Source organism: Acanthopagrus latus, chromosome 8 (assembly GCF_904848185.1).
Source record: "Acanthopagrus latus isolate v.2019 chromosome 8, fAcaLat1.1, whole genome shotgun sequence".
Classification (NCBI taxonomy): domain Eukaryota; kingdom Metazoa; phylum Chordata; class Actinopteri; order Spariformes; family Sparidae; genus Acanthopagrus; species Acanthopagrus latus.
The window spans coordinates 27,351,448-27,366,452 of record NC_051046.1 but is presented as its reverse complement, the minus strand read 5'-3'; the positions used below and the strand labels follow the sequence as shown (position 1 = coordinate 27,366,452).

The following is a 15,005-nucleotide window of genomic DNA, read 5'->3' as shown; positions in this document are numbered from 1 at the left end:
GTGTGCCTAGAAAAATAGGTTTTAGGAATGTAGGCCTCTAGGCACCAGTTGCACACACCAACAGCTCACTCTCCTCTGCTGGTATGCGTTGAATTATTTCAGTTATTTTTAACCCTTCAGTCCACATTTAGCGAGGGCTTCCATTTTAAGTGTCCATAAAACACTGACTGCTCTGAGCGTGTGGTTTTCTGAGTGACTGAACGGTATCCGGCGGCTCTTTTTATGCCATTGGCTACATACAAAGCACCCTGAGATGGTGAACAATGTTAACATGGAACCTTGCTAGCAAGTTGATGTATAACAATATGATGTATGTCAATATGAAAATGTTGATAACGTTGACATTTATGCCACAGCGTTCCTGTGTCTGAGTAAAGCCTCACAGAGCTGCTGGCGTGGCTGTAGGGTCTTAGTCTTGTTACAGTATTAATATGTGTTATTAATAGTATAGTATTGATACATATATTATTAGTATTATTTAAAATCTTCAACTTCAGAATTTGAAAACGTTATCTGTTATGTTTAAGGTCTGCCCGTACACAGCAATGATCATTTCTTCTCATTTATCATTTCCATAATGAATCTCTATCCACTCAAATGCATCCAATCCATCTTGTCAATGGAGGAAGTCAGTGACTGGACCTCATCTGAATTCTAATACGAAGCCAGTACGAGCTTCTCTGCACTGGTTTACATGCACAGTCTTATCTTGCAATAATTAGCATTCAGACAGACCGTGTGTATGTGCTGTGCGTCTCACCTTGAACAGTATTCATTGTGGCCGTGGTGGTCAGTCAGTCGGAGGGGTGTTCGGGGCAGGACCGATTGATCTCAAACCATGAGTCTATACAGCTACAGATACACATACAGACACACAGGCAAGTTATTTCATCAAACTACAAGTCTGTACAATACAGACAGGACACTGCCTCAATACTTGAATTTTATGCAGGTCAAACATTCACAGTCATTCAGACCTCAGGGCTGAAGAAAAATTAGTCAGTAAATATAGAAAATAACAATAACTCCAGAACTATAATAAACTAAGAGAGAACATAAGATAACAATTCAACTGTGCTGTTGTGTTAAATGGATTCTGCACTGCAGAGGATTATTGCTAAAGTAACACGTAGGCATGCTGGACGGCCTCCATTGCACTCCCACATTAGCAGTACATACACAGTATAGGATGCATAAATGAGACCCCGAGGGAAACATAAGAGCATTGTTACAGCACGCTCACATGTGCATTTAACGTCCATGGAACCATTTAACGCTAGTCGCTGTCAGAGTGTGTGGGGTAGAAGAGGATCTTTCACTCAAAGCAACATTATGTAACTAATTTTGCTTCAAATAAAAGCTTGAAATCAACTGGATGTTACAGCGACTTTTAATAGGTGAATGGTGTCTCTGTGTCTGTCTCGGGCTACGCCAGTCCGCCCTCCTATTGCTTGTGCTTCTGCACTTTGTCACTCTGTTGGGCAGGTAAAAAGGTTTGTGAGTGAGTAGCACTTTACGGCAGTACATCCCACACAGCACCAACAGTCACAAACTGACTGCTTTTTAATTTTTATTTTTTTTTATTTTTATTTTTTTACTACAAGCCAAATCAGCCTATTTCAACAGAGGTTTAGCTGATAGCACGTTACCATCACGCGTTATTGTGTCTGGTTCAGGTTACGTTAGCTTGACATGCTGTTAATGTTCTGAGTTGTGCATGCTGACTCCAACACTGTGATGATATTAGTTTTGTTAGTAGTTAGCACATTAAGTTACATTACTTCTGACAAATTACTGGTGTTACAGAAACCTGCGATTTGTATTAACAACACGTGTCACACTCAGAAACAATTTATTTAAAGATGCTTTAAATTAAGTAAATTAAGAAATATCCCATTGCAATTACAAGCCTTGCATTTACCATGTCACTTGAGTTACACTACAGAGGTATGACCAGCAAAATATACTTTAACATTGCAATAAAAAGTACTTAACTGCTCAAGAAATCTACACCAGAGCATTATATACTACATATCAAAACTGGATTTTACATTAAGGCTGTAAGCTGCTGAAGGGGAGCTTGTTTTTACTTCTTTAATCTTTATACAGCATCTAAAGTGACAGGAAGCTCTGGTGTTGATGGGTATTGCCTGCTCAGCTACAAGACTTGCTAAAAACACTACCAGCTGTCAGCTGTCTGCAGCCTGTGCTCATTCGTTTTGTGGTAATTAGCCCCAGCTATCAGTTAGTTAATCTGACAGAGATATATTGACTTTCAGAAATGCTACACGCAGCACCTTCATTGTCCAGTGTTATTATATGAATAACCTCTAAATCAAAGGCAACGAGTACTGTTCAGCTTTAAGGAATGTTTTTTTATTGGAGTGCAGTGAGTGGATTTAATTAGAAGAAGTGCAAAATTATATAATGGGCAGTGATTCAAATATGTGTGCATGTGTGTGTGTGTGTGTGTGTGTGTGTGTGTGTGTGTGTGTGTGTGTGCGTGTCACCTTTTGTGGTAAATGCAGAGGCACGGCAGTCTGGCTATGGTGTCCCCTTGCTGCAGTTCCTCTAGACAGATCACACACTCACCGGCATCCCTCGCCAACACATCATCTGAAGTGGCAGGTACACGCGTGCGCACACACACAACACACACACACACACACACACAGGGCAGAACATATATCAGTATGCACCAAAGACAGCAACGATTTCAGACTCGAGCAGCATATCAAACACAGCAGACAGCAGTTAGGAGGGCAGGTTGGTGCATTACACAGAGTAGATATAGTGGTTGTTTCTGCTGGTACCAATGGAAATGCACTCGCAGGCGTGTTGAGATGAATTCGGAGCCTCGAGTCTAGAAAAAACAACGGCGTTCATCATATGGAAATTCACCACTGAATACTTTTATTTCCGCCCGTCTACTTAATGTAATGAATACAGGCTCTTAAAATGTCTTGAATGCTCTGCATATAAGGGAAGTCAATACTTCAAATTTAGTTCATAGAGTTTCTTCTTTCATAATAGATATTCTCCATTCAGTTAATTGTTGTCAAGGTAGAGCTGGGAGGAAAGAAAAAACAAAATAAGATAATATATACTACTGCACTGTGAGTTTAAAAGCTTCTGAACACTTTGCTTTCCAACTTTCTCTTCAAATTCTCTGTAACATTAAACATTCATGGCTATGTAAGTGACAAACAAAGTTAAACTATGATTGCCACCTCGTGGTTGTGTGACTCGGCGAAGCAGTCCATTTGCAGTTGACATCCACATCAGACCCGACACATGTAATATATGTAGTGAAGATTCTGAGGGAATTTAACAAAAGGTATTAAATGTAGTTCTTGGGGAAATAGAAGTTATCAATATATTGGCATGTGCGATTCCAGTTAATCATTTCCCTGCAAGTCATTTTCTGTCTACTTTCAGAGACTATTTTTCACATAGGACTGACAGAGAGCTTCATTACAAAGTGCGACCTGACTCACCTGAAGCTCAACATCAGCTAAACCAATGAGCTTCTGTTGGACTCCCACTGTATGGCTATTAGTGTGTCAGTTGTGTCAGTTGTATCAGATTCATGTGTTCACATGTTGGAAGCTATAAATTCTTCACACAAACGTTCAACAGCTTCAAGATTGGTGTCACCAGGTCAGTGTCTGACCAAATGTGAAATATGTTTGCAATCTCCCCTTTTGACCTTTGACCTTTTGGATAGACAGTGTCATAATTGTATCATATTAGACATTTGCGTGGAGTCTTGTCATAATTATTGTATGAATTATTAAGTTATGGCCCAAAACATGTTCTGTGAGGTCTATTTGAGGATTTAACGTTTACAAGATAGAACGTATGGACGTACAGATCCAAAAATATGACATGTTTGACACTAACAGATTGAGCAAACAAGCTTTATTTGGGCTTAAGCTGTTGCTAGCTTCTGGACTATACATTCTGATGAGTTGTAACTCAAACTAAACATTCATGTTACACTCACAGCTGTGTCTGTCCAGCACACTCATCACCCAACCACCCGAGACTGTCGATTACTCCTGACTCTGTTTCCTGAAAGAGGCCCATCCAACAAAGCGATATAGGTACTGCTTCCCACATACTAAATGTAAGGAAAAGAAGCTCTAAACACCCCTCCAAAGATTGGCATGACCAATGAATACGACCTAGCGTGTCTGGGCTGGAAGGACATTTTGCACATTTCAGGATTAACATTAGCATACATTTTTTAATTCTGTGTCTTAAACTGTATGAATGTCTTACAGGCTGAGCTGCTTTATGTCCTTTGACAAATCTGTTCCTACAGTAAGTCACATTCGCGAGCTAGTCTAACACTGGCCCATAAGGTTCTTTGATCTGCATATGGTCAAGTGAAAATACCAAGTGCACACATTTAATAGGCCACATGGATCCCTCTGCAGCATGGTATGTAAACAACAGTACAGAAAGCATTGCGGCAGGAAACCATGTATAATGTAACACACTGAGCATAAATGGACTGGATGCAACAATTACTGCTTTGACCTGAAATATAACTGATGATATAGTACGAAATGTTATTTCACAACACCTCCTTTCACATCTGTCACTGTGGGCCACGGCTACAAAGACTCTGCAGCCTGGCTGCTGCTCCACTTTGAGATTGGCTGGCTGGTAAAGCAGCAGCAGAAACCCCAGCTTGTAATCCACAGTGAGTCAATTAAGAGGTAAGCTGGTCGCAGCTTGTCACCAATTATCTGCTTTTTTTTTTTTTTCTTGCGTGTCATCTTTGTTGTTGAAGTGACTGGGCGTATTGTCCTCCTTTAGCTGTCTGTCACTGCCTCCCCTTGTTTGTTCACACACGGTAGGTATGCAGTTCAATTCAAAATATTTGATTCTCTTTCTAGGGCTGTTATTTGTGGATAGCTGGTTTGCAGAAACTGGTTTGCCAGAATAAAATGGTGGCAGTTAACATGCCTGCAAGCCACTTATACATTCACATTTGTATGCATCATAAGCTATGTACTTGTTTACAAACTAACTTTCATATCAGGAGGTGGAGGGGATGGTGATACAGGCATACAGGCTGTCAAGCCAGTGACCGCAGTTCAAGACTGCGTTCAACATTCGTAAGTGTAAAACCAGTGGAAATTTAAGGAGACCTCAGAATAATTTCCAGCTGTTTGTGGCAACAAAAAAACAGATGTAAGTTGAAACATTTCCTGATATATTTGTGGCAACCAAACAAGTATTTTAAGCCAAAGCATGGTCTAAACCAAACCAGATCATAAACGGTGTGTCACAATATGAAAAGTAAGCCTTAAGAAACATAAAGTGTCAAAAATAAATACATGAATAGATAAATGGATAAATAATTACATCGCAATCTTATCCATGGTTTAATGAACCATACCAACACTTTTTCTGGCGAGTGGGTTAAAGTTGAGGCTGCTTGGCAGTTCACTTCAGACCAACAGTGTCCCAGACCACAAAGGCACCATGAGCCTTATAGCTTCTGGAATTAAACCAAATTACCTTCTAAAATACAATTCTAAGGGACTTGGCAGTACATCACCATGTGTACCTCTTTGGGTCTTGAGTTGTATCACATTTCCAATCTAAGTTTACCCCATGAGTTCAAAATGATATATATGTATAATTAGAAGTCAAGCGACAGCATTCAAATACATGCACCTCATTCAACTGGATGAACTGGATTTACTGCTGCACTGCCAAAGAGGGAACCAACATTAATTCATGTGAAAATGTCACACATTATTAGCCTGGTAGTAAAAAAAAAAAAATCCAGTTTTGAGAATGTGCCAGAATGATAGTCGACATTCTTTCCTATCTGTCAAATGAAACATGAATGCTGTCTGAAAAGATTATTCAAGCTAAAGAAAGCGCGGTTACAGAGAAATGCTGACTGAATAAGAATCTAGATAGATAGATAGATAGATAGATAGATAGATAGATAGATAGATAGATAGATAGATAGATAGATAGATAGATAGATAGATAGAACATGGGACAGATAAGGAGAGGGGGTGGAGACAGACTGAGAGACAGAAGACATATGCTCTGACTGCAAATCAGCTTAGTTCCACAACAAACTCCCATAACCCCACTCTCCTCCTCCCTCCCTCCCTCCCTCCCTCCCTGCCTCTATCTATCTCTCTCTCCTCTTCTGACCCCTCTCCTTTATTCTATTGTTCACTGTAGCACATCCCTCTATCCCGCCGCCCTCTGTCACCCAGCATCTCTCCGACAGAGTGCTCCGGATTAAATCTCAGGAATCTACATACACTGATAACAATAGAGCTGCTCTCCTCCTCCTCTTCCTTTTCCTCAAATATCCTTAGCATACAAATCCAACCCGGAAACACTCAGAGATTAATCAACTTCCGAAAAAGTCTGCGGAGTCCTTTAAGAGACACGATTGTTCCCGTTTGATGGCGGGTGCAGAGTGTATTAAATCTAAAGTCAACATCTGACCTCGGCTTTAATAATCAGGTGAAGAGGGTTGTTCAATCTTGTTTCCTTCACCTGTGAAATGCATTAAAAATGAGGTCATCTGGATAAAGTTAGAGTCCTAACTCATCATAGTCCTACCTCAGCCAAAAACTCTCTACATCGATTGCAGCATAAATTGCAGCTGCAAGGCTTTTAACTGGATCAGATAAGAGTGTATCAACACTATTCCAGCAGAGTTCCAGTGAATCTCAGAGCTGATTTTAAGATTTTATCGATCATTCAAAAAATACATTTATGATCTTGAAGACCCATTAGCAAGATTTTACCCCCTTATGTTCCAGTGCGTGGCCTGATATCCAGTTTCCTGGAGCTGAAATTAGGTTTTGCATTGCATTTGCATTACACACCGTACTATACCACACTGAAGATCAGACAAAGGGTTGAAACAATTACTGGTGCTGCAGTGTTTAACGGAAATTGTTGAAAAAACAAACCGAAATTCTGTTTCTAGATTTCTTAACGGTCAGTTTTATTATATGACAATGCTATAGTTGAGGTTTGTTGAGGTTTAAACACTAAAACAATGTGGTTAGGTCTAGTGAAAGACTGAGATTTGATTGAAATGACTACAGTGTTAAGGTTAGTGGATCTCATTATGACAATCATGGTACTGCTTTAAAAAACAAATCAGATCTGTTGAAAATAGAAAACGAATGTCTCCTGTGTTTAAGTCTGATGTGTTCTTGCTCGAAAACAACTTCAGTGTCATAGTCAAAAGTTCTGTTGCAATCAAACAACTTCACAGTGTCATATAGGTTTTGTTGCTCTATAACAAGGTCATAGAGTCATAATGTCTAACCCTAACTCTGTAACAGTTTCATAAAGCATCATAAAGTTTGTGTCATGATTGCTATGGCTTGTAGATGGATTTGTCACTTGAACGTCTACATAAATAGTCACGGGGAAGACTTAATTTAAAATCCTGTGGTGATTATGAGATATGTAGTAACGCTCAATTGAAATATCATCACCTTACAAAGTCCTTAGTCGAAACGTGTTGGCAAACAGTTGCCTGGTTACAGATCCAGCGCATACAACATCACAGTAACATTCATTTAGAGCTGTGTTTCATCCTCCCATACGCAAGTAGTAACTTTCTGCCAAGGAGGGCTGTATAGGAACATTTATGGAGTGTAACATAAAAACGCTACGCTCCAGTTTACTCTGTGGGGAGCATGCTCAGTAAGTTTCTTGGCAATCTTCCTTTTATATTTTATCAGTTCTGGTGCACAAGTAGGGAATTCAGCCATCTAAATGTACTTGAGGAAAGGACAGCAGGTCACCAAAGTCATTAGGTTTGATCCTCTGGGTATCATGAATATACCCTAAACGGAATAGCAAAACTGTCAGTAGCTGCCAAGATATCCTTCTCTGGACCGAAGAGCTGAGCGGACGCAGATGAACAGATGGATGGACCGACTGACTCCACATCCGGAGGCGCATCCGACAAATGAGAATATGACCAGAATCTGAAGCAACGGGACAAGTGCGTGTAAAACTCCGCATGTGGGCTCTCAGGTCACGCAGACTTTCCCGACTCTCTTAATCATCAGCTCTCTCCTCTCCCGCCTGTTTCCCTCTTGACTTTCAGCTGTCTCTCCTTGCTTGCTGACTTGCCAACAGACGTTTGGCATCCAACACCTTCACATCAATTATGAGTTAGAGGAGTCGCTCTTTGCCTCTCTGAATCATAGCCCTCAGTTCCCTCTTTCTTGTCTCTATCAGTGTCCTCCACTGACCTCAGTGGCGAGAAGCAAACTCCTTGTCTCTCACCGTTCCCTATACCTTCCTCTCTCAGCGACACACACTCCCTGGCTTTCTGTGTCTCCATACCCTCCTCCTGGCTTCTGTGTGTGCATGTGGCCCCCCTCTCCCCCGCTGCGAGGGGCTATATTTAGTGAGGGGCATTAAAATATCATCATGCAGAGTCGAAGCCCAGAAAAGATCTAGTGGTCAGCTCACGTGGACTCAGTGTGCTACCTATAACCCTCACCTGCTTCACAGACTCCAACACACGCAGTGCAGACAAGCAGGCAAGGACAGAGACACAAATAACACATTTGGTTGATGTGCTTTCGTTCAATCTGCGCATTGAGATTTAGATTTAGATTTTCAACAAGAATAATGGGGCATTTAGTGTCACATTTGTGAAGTTATTTCACCTAGTTGTTTTTTGAATACAAGGAGAATCTCAGGAGAGTCTCTCAGTGTCTCCCACTATAGTAAATATGAGGTTTGCAACCACTTCACACCTTAAGGACAGATATAAAGGACAATAACAGTCACATAGCACAGTGATATAGTAGTACTTCCACGCGGTTTAGGACTGAAAGATAGATTTAAAAAAAAACAAAAAAACAACAACATCAAAATCAATGCAGTATGGGTTCCAAAAGTGCTGTACCCTACAATTCCCATTATGCATACTCAGTAAAATCCTTTAATAGACCCAAATATAGAGACAACACCATCACTGGCAGCAGTGCCACCAGTAAATAAACAGCCACTTTCTAATAAAGTAGCAACACGTTTTTTTCCCGCTGTATGATTACAGTGCACCACATGATCCTAGAGGATGTGCAACATTACATGAGTACAGTAGGGATGTAACTGAAAGAATACGTCTGACTGTCAGACTACAACAAAAGCATATGTCAGTGGGCAAGAGGATAACCGTCCTGGTCCACACTCCTCCCCAGTTAGTGGCAGTAATGCACCAGAAGCAGAAGCAGGAGAGAAAGAAGAAGACACAATAAAAACATGACAAAGAAGATAACACTGTGATTGATGAGACCCTATGTCGAGTTCAGCAGAGACACCAGAGCACCTGCCTGTTTCTTTCTAATCAGATGTTCGGGAAAGTGTCAGAGAGCAAGTGGTGGATCGGACGAGGACGGTGCTGTTTGTCTGTTCTATGTAACACACCAGTCATGCTAACAGATATTAGACACGGATGCGTCTACTGACTGATCGACTATTCCAACTATCTCAGGGGAGATAAACAACACTAAGGATACAATAAACTGTTACTTACTGTACACTAATGTCTGTTGAACATAAATCAAAAGAAACCTGGTGTAATGTATTTGAGGATCCTTCCCGCTGTAGCAAACTTGTACTCAACTGTGACCCCTAAACTGAGATATGCATCAAACTTTGTACCATTACATCCAAAGATCATAGTCAAATTGACAGACAGACCAGAGATCCACAACCGAACAACTAGACCCTCCCAGACCAGATGAGACTGAATACAAGACTTATGTAATAAGTGGGTCCTGGGTTGACTGTAGGACAGCAGGAATGGACCATGAATCAACTATTCATTCAGTCGGCTGCATAACCAAGACGTGAACTCAGAAGCTACAAACTTTACTTGGCGTATGCTCCAGGTGATCACTTCTTATTGGAGTATATAGGACGCCATCTTATATAACACGTGTGGATCTGTGAAGACCTCTACACAGTTTTTGCATATTGTTTACAGCCTGGAAAACAACTCACTGACTCATACATGACATGTGACAGAGTCCCATGAGCACTTCCACTCAGGCCAGCCAATACAGCCCAAAATTAGTACCCTGATCAATCTGGAATTGAGGACAATTTCAATTGATTTTGTTATTCCTGCAAAAAAGCAAAAAAAAAAAAAACACTGATGGAAAATGACCTCTCTGTGCAAGTTGCAATAATCAGATTTTCAAGCTTCATATGCTGTTCACATGTGCAAAAACAAAACTTTGAATTAATCAAATTTACATGAGAGGTTGCCCAGGATAACTTCAACTCAGCAACGGCAACTGGTAATCCTTGCTAGCAGCTGCACAAGCATGTGAAAATGATGAAACCCTGTCAGAAGAAAATAAAAATGAAGTGCACTACTACTCAATCTTGGATTACCCACCTCAGCCACGTTTGTAGTCTTAGCAACTTTATTTTCATACCACAGTGAAATCAGTGGAAAGGCATGGCTGAGGGGAGGGTGAAAAATGCATAAGAAAACTTTTTGTATAAACACAATATACAGTAAGTGTGTGGTTAATGAGTTAAAACATCAAACCCACCCCTACAGTTCTCTAATACTTTATATTACACTGCATTAACGTGTGCAGGTACACTTGGTGCTGATACTTGATAATGAGAAAAGTGGCTGTTGGACTAAACTCCCACAAATTCCTTGTGGTTCTTTAATAGGAGTCTGATTATATTCCTGCATCTATTGTACAGTAAACGTGTGCATGTGTAACAACCTTGCTCAGAGATGTGCTGATGTGTGGACGCCAGTGGGCCCAGGTGATTGACAATGGACCCCTGAGCATGCTGGGAAACGAGATAAGCTCGCCCCGTTTTGTGGGTCTCAAAAAACCCAAGAGAACAGAGAGAGAGAGAGAGAGAGAGAGAGACTGAGGGAGTGAGAGAGAGAGAGGGAGATGGAGGGAAAAAAGACGGAGAGAAATTACGGAGAGATTACACAGCGGGGACAGGGCCGGACGGACAGACGGACTAACGGAGGAGAGGGACAGAGGCAGGACAAGAGAGAGTAATTTGCTGGAAATAAAGAGTGACAGGATGAAAAAAAAAAAAAAAAGAGAGAGAGGAATTATAGGAGTCTTTCTCCTTTTACCCTCTCTCCTCTGGACCGTTATCAGCCATCAGGGTACTCCATCACTCTGGATCTCATCTTCCTTAAGACAGTTTCACTCTCCTCTCTCTGTCTCTGTCACTCAATCTTTTCTCCTCTCACAGTCCGAATTCAGCTGCAGGCCTTCAGCCTTACATTATATTTTACCGCACTGGCCTTGGGGGCCTAGTTGACTGCTATTTGTGGAGCTGTGTTGAGAACGACTTCCCTCCCTCTCCCTCCCTCTGACGACTTTACATGATTAAGCCTGCGTGCTTACCTTATCATTGGAAACGCAGCGACGCTGTTCCTGCCATGTACACACACACACGGCAACACAGAGCTCTACAAGGTGACCTTCAGGCTCCAGAGCAGACGTACATGTGCGCAGTCTTGACTCAAACAAGTAACTGTCAGTCATCGGGTTGCTGGAGGCAACAAGACGACATGGCTGCTGCCAATCATGTGTCCCCGAGCAACCAGGAGTGGCAGGCCGGGCCGTAATTAAAAGAGCAGCCGGCGCAAGGAAATAAACAGTAGACTGGGTGGAGACGGTGTGTCTGCAGCCGTATCACTTTTTGCCCTTTATGTACGGTTTTATTTCATTCATAAATAGCCCTGAGTATCAGTATGGACACAAAGTAACAATAAACATGAATGATGTTGAAACCTCTTAAGCAAGTCAGCAAAATCTCCCTCTAAGTCTTCCTGGTGCACTTAGCTTCTGAAAATGTGAAATTTGGGTCTTTATTTTATACATTAAAGCCGAAATGGACTGACAGAATGAACCATTAAAAGCATTTAAATACCTCCATATTATAAATAATAGGACTATTTCTTCTGCATTTTGCGTCTGTCGTCGGGATGAAGAGCTCATCTGCAGTTCGGGAATGTCTGCATGCTTCAGCACGCGGTCAGTAATGTATCAGTGCCCCAGTGATCATTTGCGCCAATAGACCGGATTCACACGGCGGCCATTTTTCTCTGATGTCACGCTCAGAGTGGGAGGCTCAAATTATGGTTTAATTGTGCGGCTGTGTTCCAGGCTGCAAGTTGTATAAACATATGGCAGCTGACAAATCATTGCCCGATTTAAAAGCATCTGAAAAGACAAGGGGTCGTTGGTCTTATTTCAAGGTAAAACAACAAATGTTTATACCCATTAGTTAACATTAGTATTAAATTCCCAAGCCACAGGTTGACAACCTCGCTTTTAGAACTGCATTTTGCTTTTCCTATCGTACCGTGTAACACTAACAAACAGTTGGCTAATGTTAGCTAGGAAGTGGTTGGATGCTGAAGTTTAGCTGGTGTGTAGCCGAAGCTAATGGATCATAAAATATGTTGTTTAACTTTGTAACAAATCTCCCAGTGCCCCTCTTCATTTGATCTATATATCGTTTTTTCAATCACTGATCAATCAAAGAGGGGTGAAATGTTAACAATTTGTCAGATTCCCTTTGTTTATTGGACTTGAAACCTGGGACAAAGCTGTATGACGTTTGAGCTTCCCACCTTGACCGGAATGTCAGGGTGGGTTTAGCAACAGCCTGATGATGAAAGATGGAGGCAAGTGATACATTCAAATCCAAGCCTCAAAGCATCTCTTTACACTGGCTAATAAATAAGACTCCAGCTGGATTCAGGCATCAGTATTGACAGAATACATCATAGACGTATGGTCCCCTCTGTCAATGTATGTCTGAGTGATGAAAACATGGGACACACTAATCAGTCTTGTGTTCCTGGTATGACATGTCCATGGAGATCAATGCTAGAGCTATCAGGGACTCATTTTCCTTTAACCAAAGGAGCTGTAGGTTGAATTTGATGTTTGAAGGTAAACTGAGCTACAGCACAGTGCTAAATAAATGACCCTTCACATGCAATAGCCTTAGACTCAACACAACAGGAATAGAACTTTAAAGTGTTAACTTGTCTGTCAACAATTTTATCTGAGTCATGGCATAATAGATGATGGTTATTTAATGGTCTGTTCACCAACATCAAACCACCATGGTTTATTTGCTCCAAACAGCCAGATGATTTTACTGGACACTACCTGTCTGAATTCAGGTCAAACTCTCACTAAACTCAGCACTCACCAGAGACTCTGAGGTTCCCTCTCTTCCTCCTACATTCCTCCTACAGCTCCAGTCAGCAATCAACATTACTGCATCACTGCTGCAGTCAGAGCGATAAACAGGAGTGAAGATAAATCCTGTTTTTTTAGGTGTTTATTCTTCCAGAAAGTCTTTTTATTAGATAGCCAGAGCAGCTATATATGTATTTTGTGAGATGTAGCGTTTAAAGTACAGCAAACTTTTGGGAATTTGTCTCAGTCTCAGATTTTTGACTGCCAGATTTTTTATGATATGATATGATATATATATGTATATGTATACACACACACATACACACACATATATATGCTATATCATAAAAAAATCTAGCAGTCAAAAATCTGAGACTGAGACAGATTCCCAAAAGTTTGCTGTACCCCTGCAGTATTCGCTACACCTCACAGCAGGTTTCATGCTCCCAAAACATGAAACACACCAAGGAGTAACAGATTAACGGTCATGAAATCGAATCAGTCAACTGGTGGTTGAATAACAGAGTGGGGCAGCGCGTAGAGGCAGTGAGGGATGAGCTTACAGAGGAACACAGAGCAGCACTACACAGCCGATCAATAAAGCAAAATAAAAGAGCCTGACACGTCTGGCTCCCACACCCCGTCACTTTTACACGGCATGGCTTCTTGATATCACGTGAAAACCCAGCGACACCATGCTGAGCACTGATCGTCGAGGTTAGTGATGGCAGGCCTGTGTGTCCACACGTTAAATGCAAGTTATGTATTAAAATTTAACTGCAAGCATCTAAACTTTGCAGAGGGTTCAGCATCATAGAATCATTCTCTCTCTCTGTCTTTGGGACACAGCCACTTTCATTAACTTGCAAAATGATATTAAATATGATGTAAAAGGTCAGAGAAACCCGGGTGCCGTAAATTCTTATCTGGAATTTGTTTAGTAAAGTGAATTGTGCAGCAGTGTGAAGAAGACACCTGGATGCCCTCCTCGATGTATTCATAAATTCAAATCTGCTGTTGTATCATACTTCTGTTTGTCCCTCCCAACACCCCAGCTGGAAAAGCAGCACTATTGACTGTCTAATTTGCACTAATTGCAGGGATTTTTGGAACAGAACTCGCTGCTAAACTAGCAGTTTCAGTTTCTTAAGATGGCACTGGGCCCAAATGTCAGCCACTAGGGGCCTACTAATGCTTATGAATCCAGTGATGTATTTTTTTCCCCCAGCAAATCAGTAACGTGGACTGTATTTTGCCGGAGGATTTTTTCCTGTCACTTGTACTAAAGAGAAGAATGCGTCAAGCTAGTTTCCTTTCCAATGGCCTTCAGAGGTTAGACTGAGATTAAGCCATAAATATAAAGTAATTGCAGTTTTTTGTTAGCATTCAACAGCTAGCTACCTAGCTTGTGGGAGGCCGAGTTATTCAATGCTAGAAACAAATGATTTTATTTATTTATTTACTTATTTTTTAATTTTTTTAGCTCACTTGAACCAAATCAAACAGGTTATGGGTGATATCATAAGAGTCACTGCAGAGTCACTGCATGTTACACTGGAGCTAAATCAAAACACAGACAGAACGTCCTCAGATGGGACCAGTAATGTCTTGTTAAACTTAAAAAGATTACATGTTAAAGCAAGGGTCGATTGCCATTAGGGATGTCAGCAGGCTCAGTTATGTTTGTTTTTTCAAGAGTGCATGACTGAATATGTCAGGTTGTGTAAACTCATTCTAAGAATTTTTATGATTTTC

General features: G+C 41.1%; 1 protein-coding gene across 1 annotated transcript in view; it reads right to left on the bottom strand.

Moving 5' to 3' along the window:
• The window catches only part of znrf1 (zinc and ring finger 1), a 60,052-nt gene that overhangs the window by 2,671 nt on the left and 42,376 nt on the right, over positions 1–15,005 (bottom strand). Inside the window, exons 3-4 of the mRNA XM_037108336.1 lie at positions 2,511–2,616; positions 761–852 (exon numbers count right to left, since the gene is read on the bottom strand). Coding sequence (XP_036964231.1) covers positions 795–852; positions 2,511–2,616 — 164 coding nt within the window. The 3' untranslated portion in view covers positions 761–794. The remainder of the gene's footprint in view (positions 1–760; positions 853–2,510; positions 2,617–15,005) is intronic.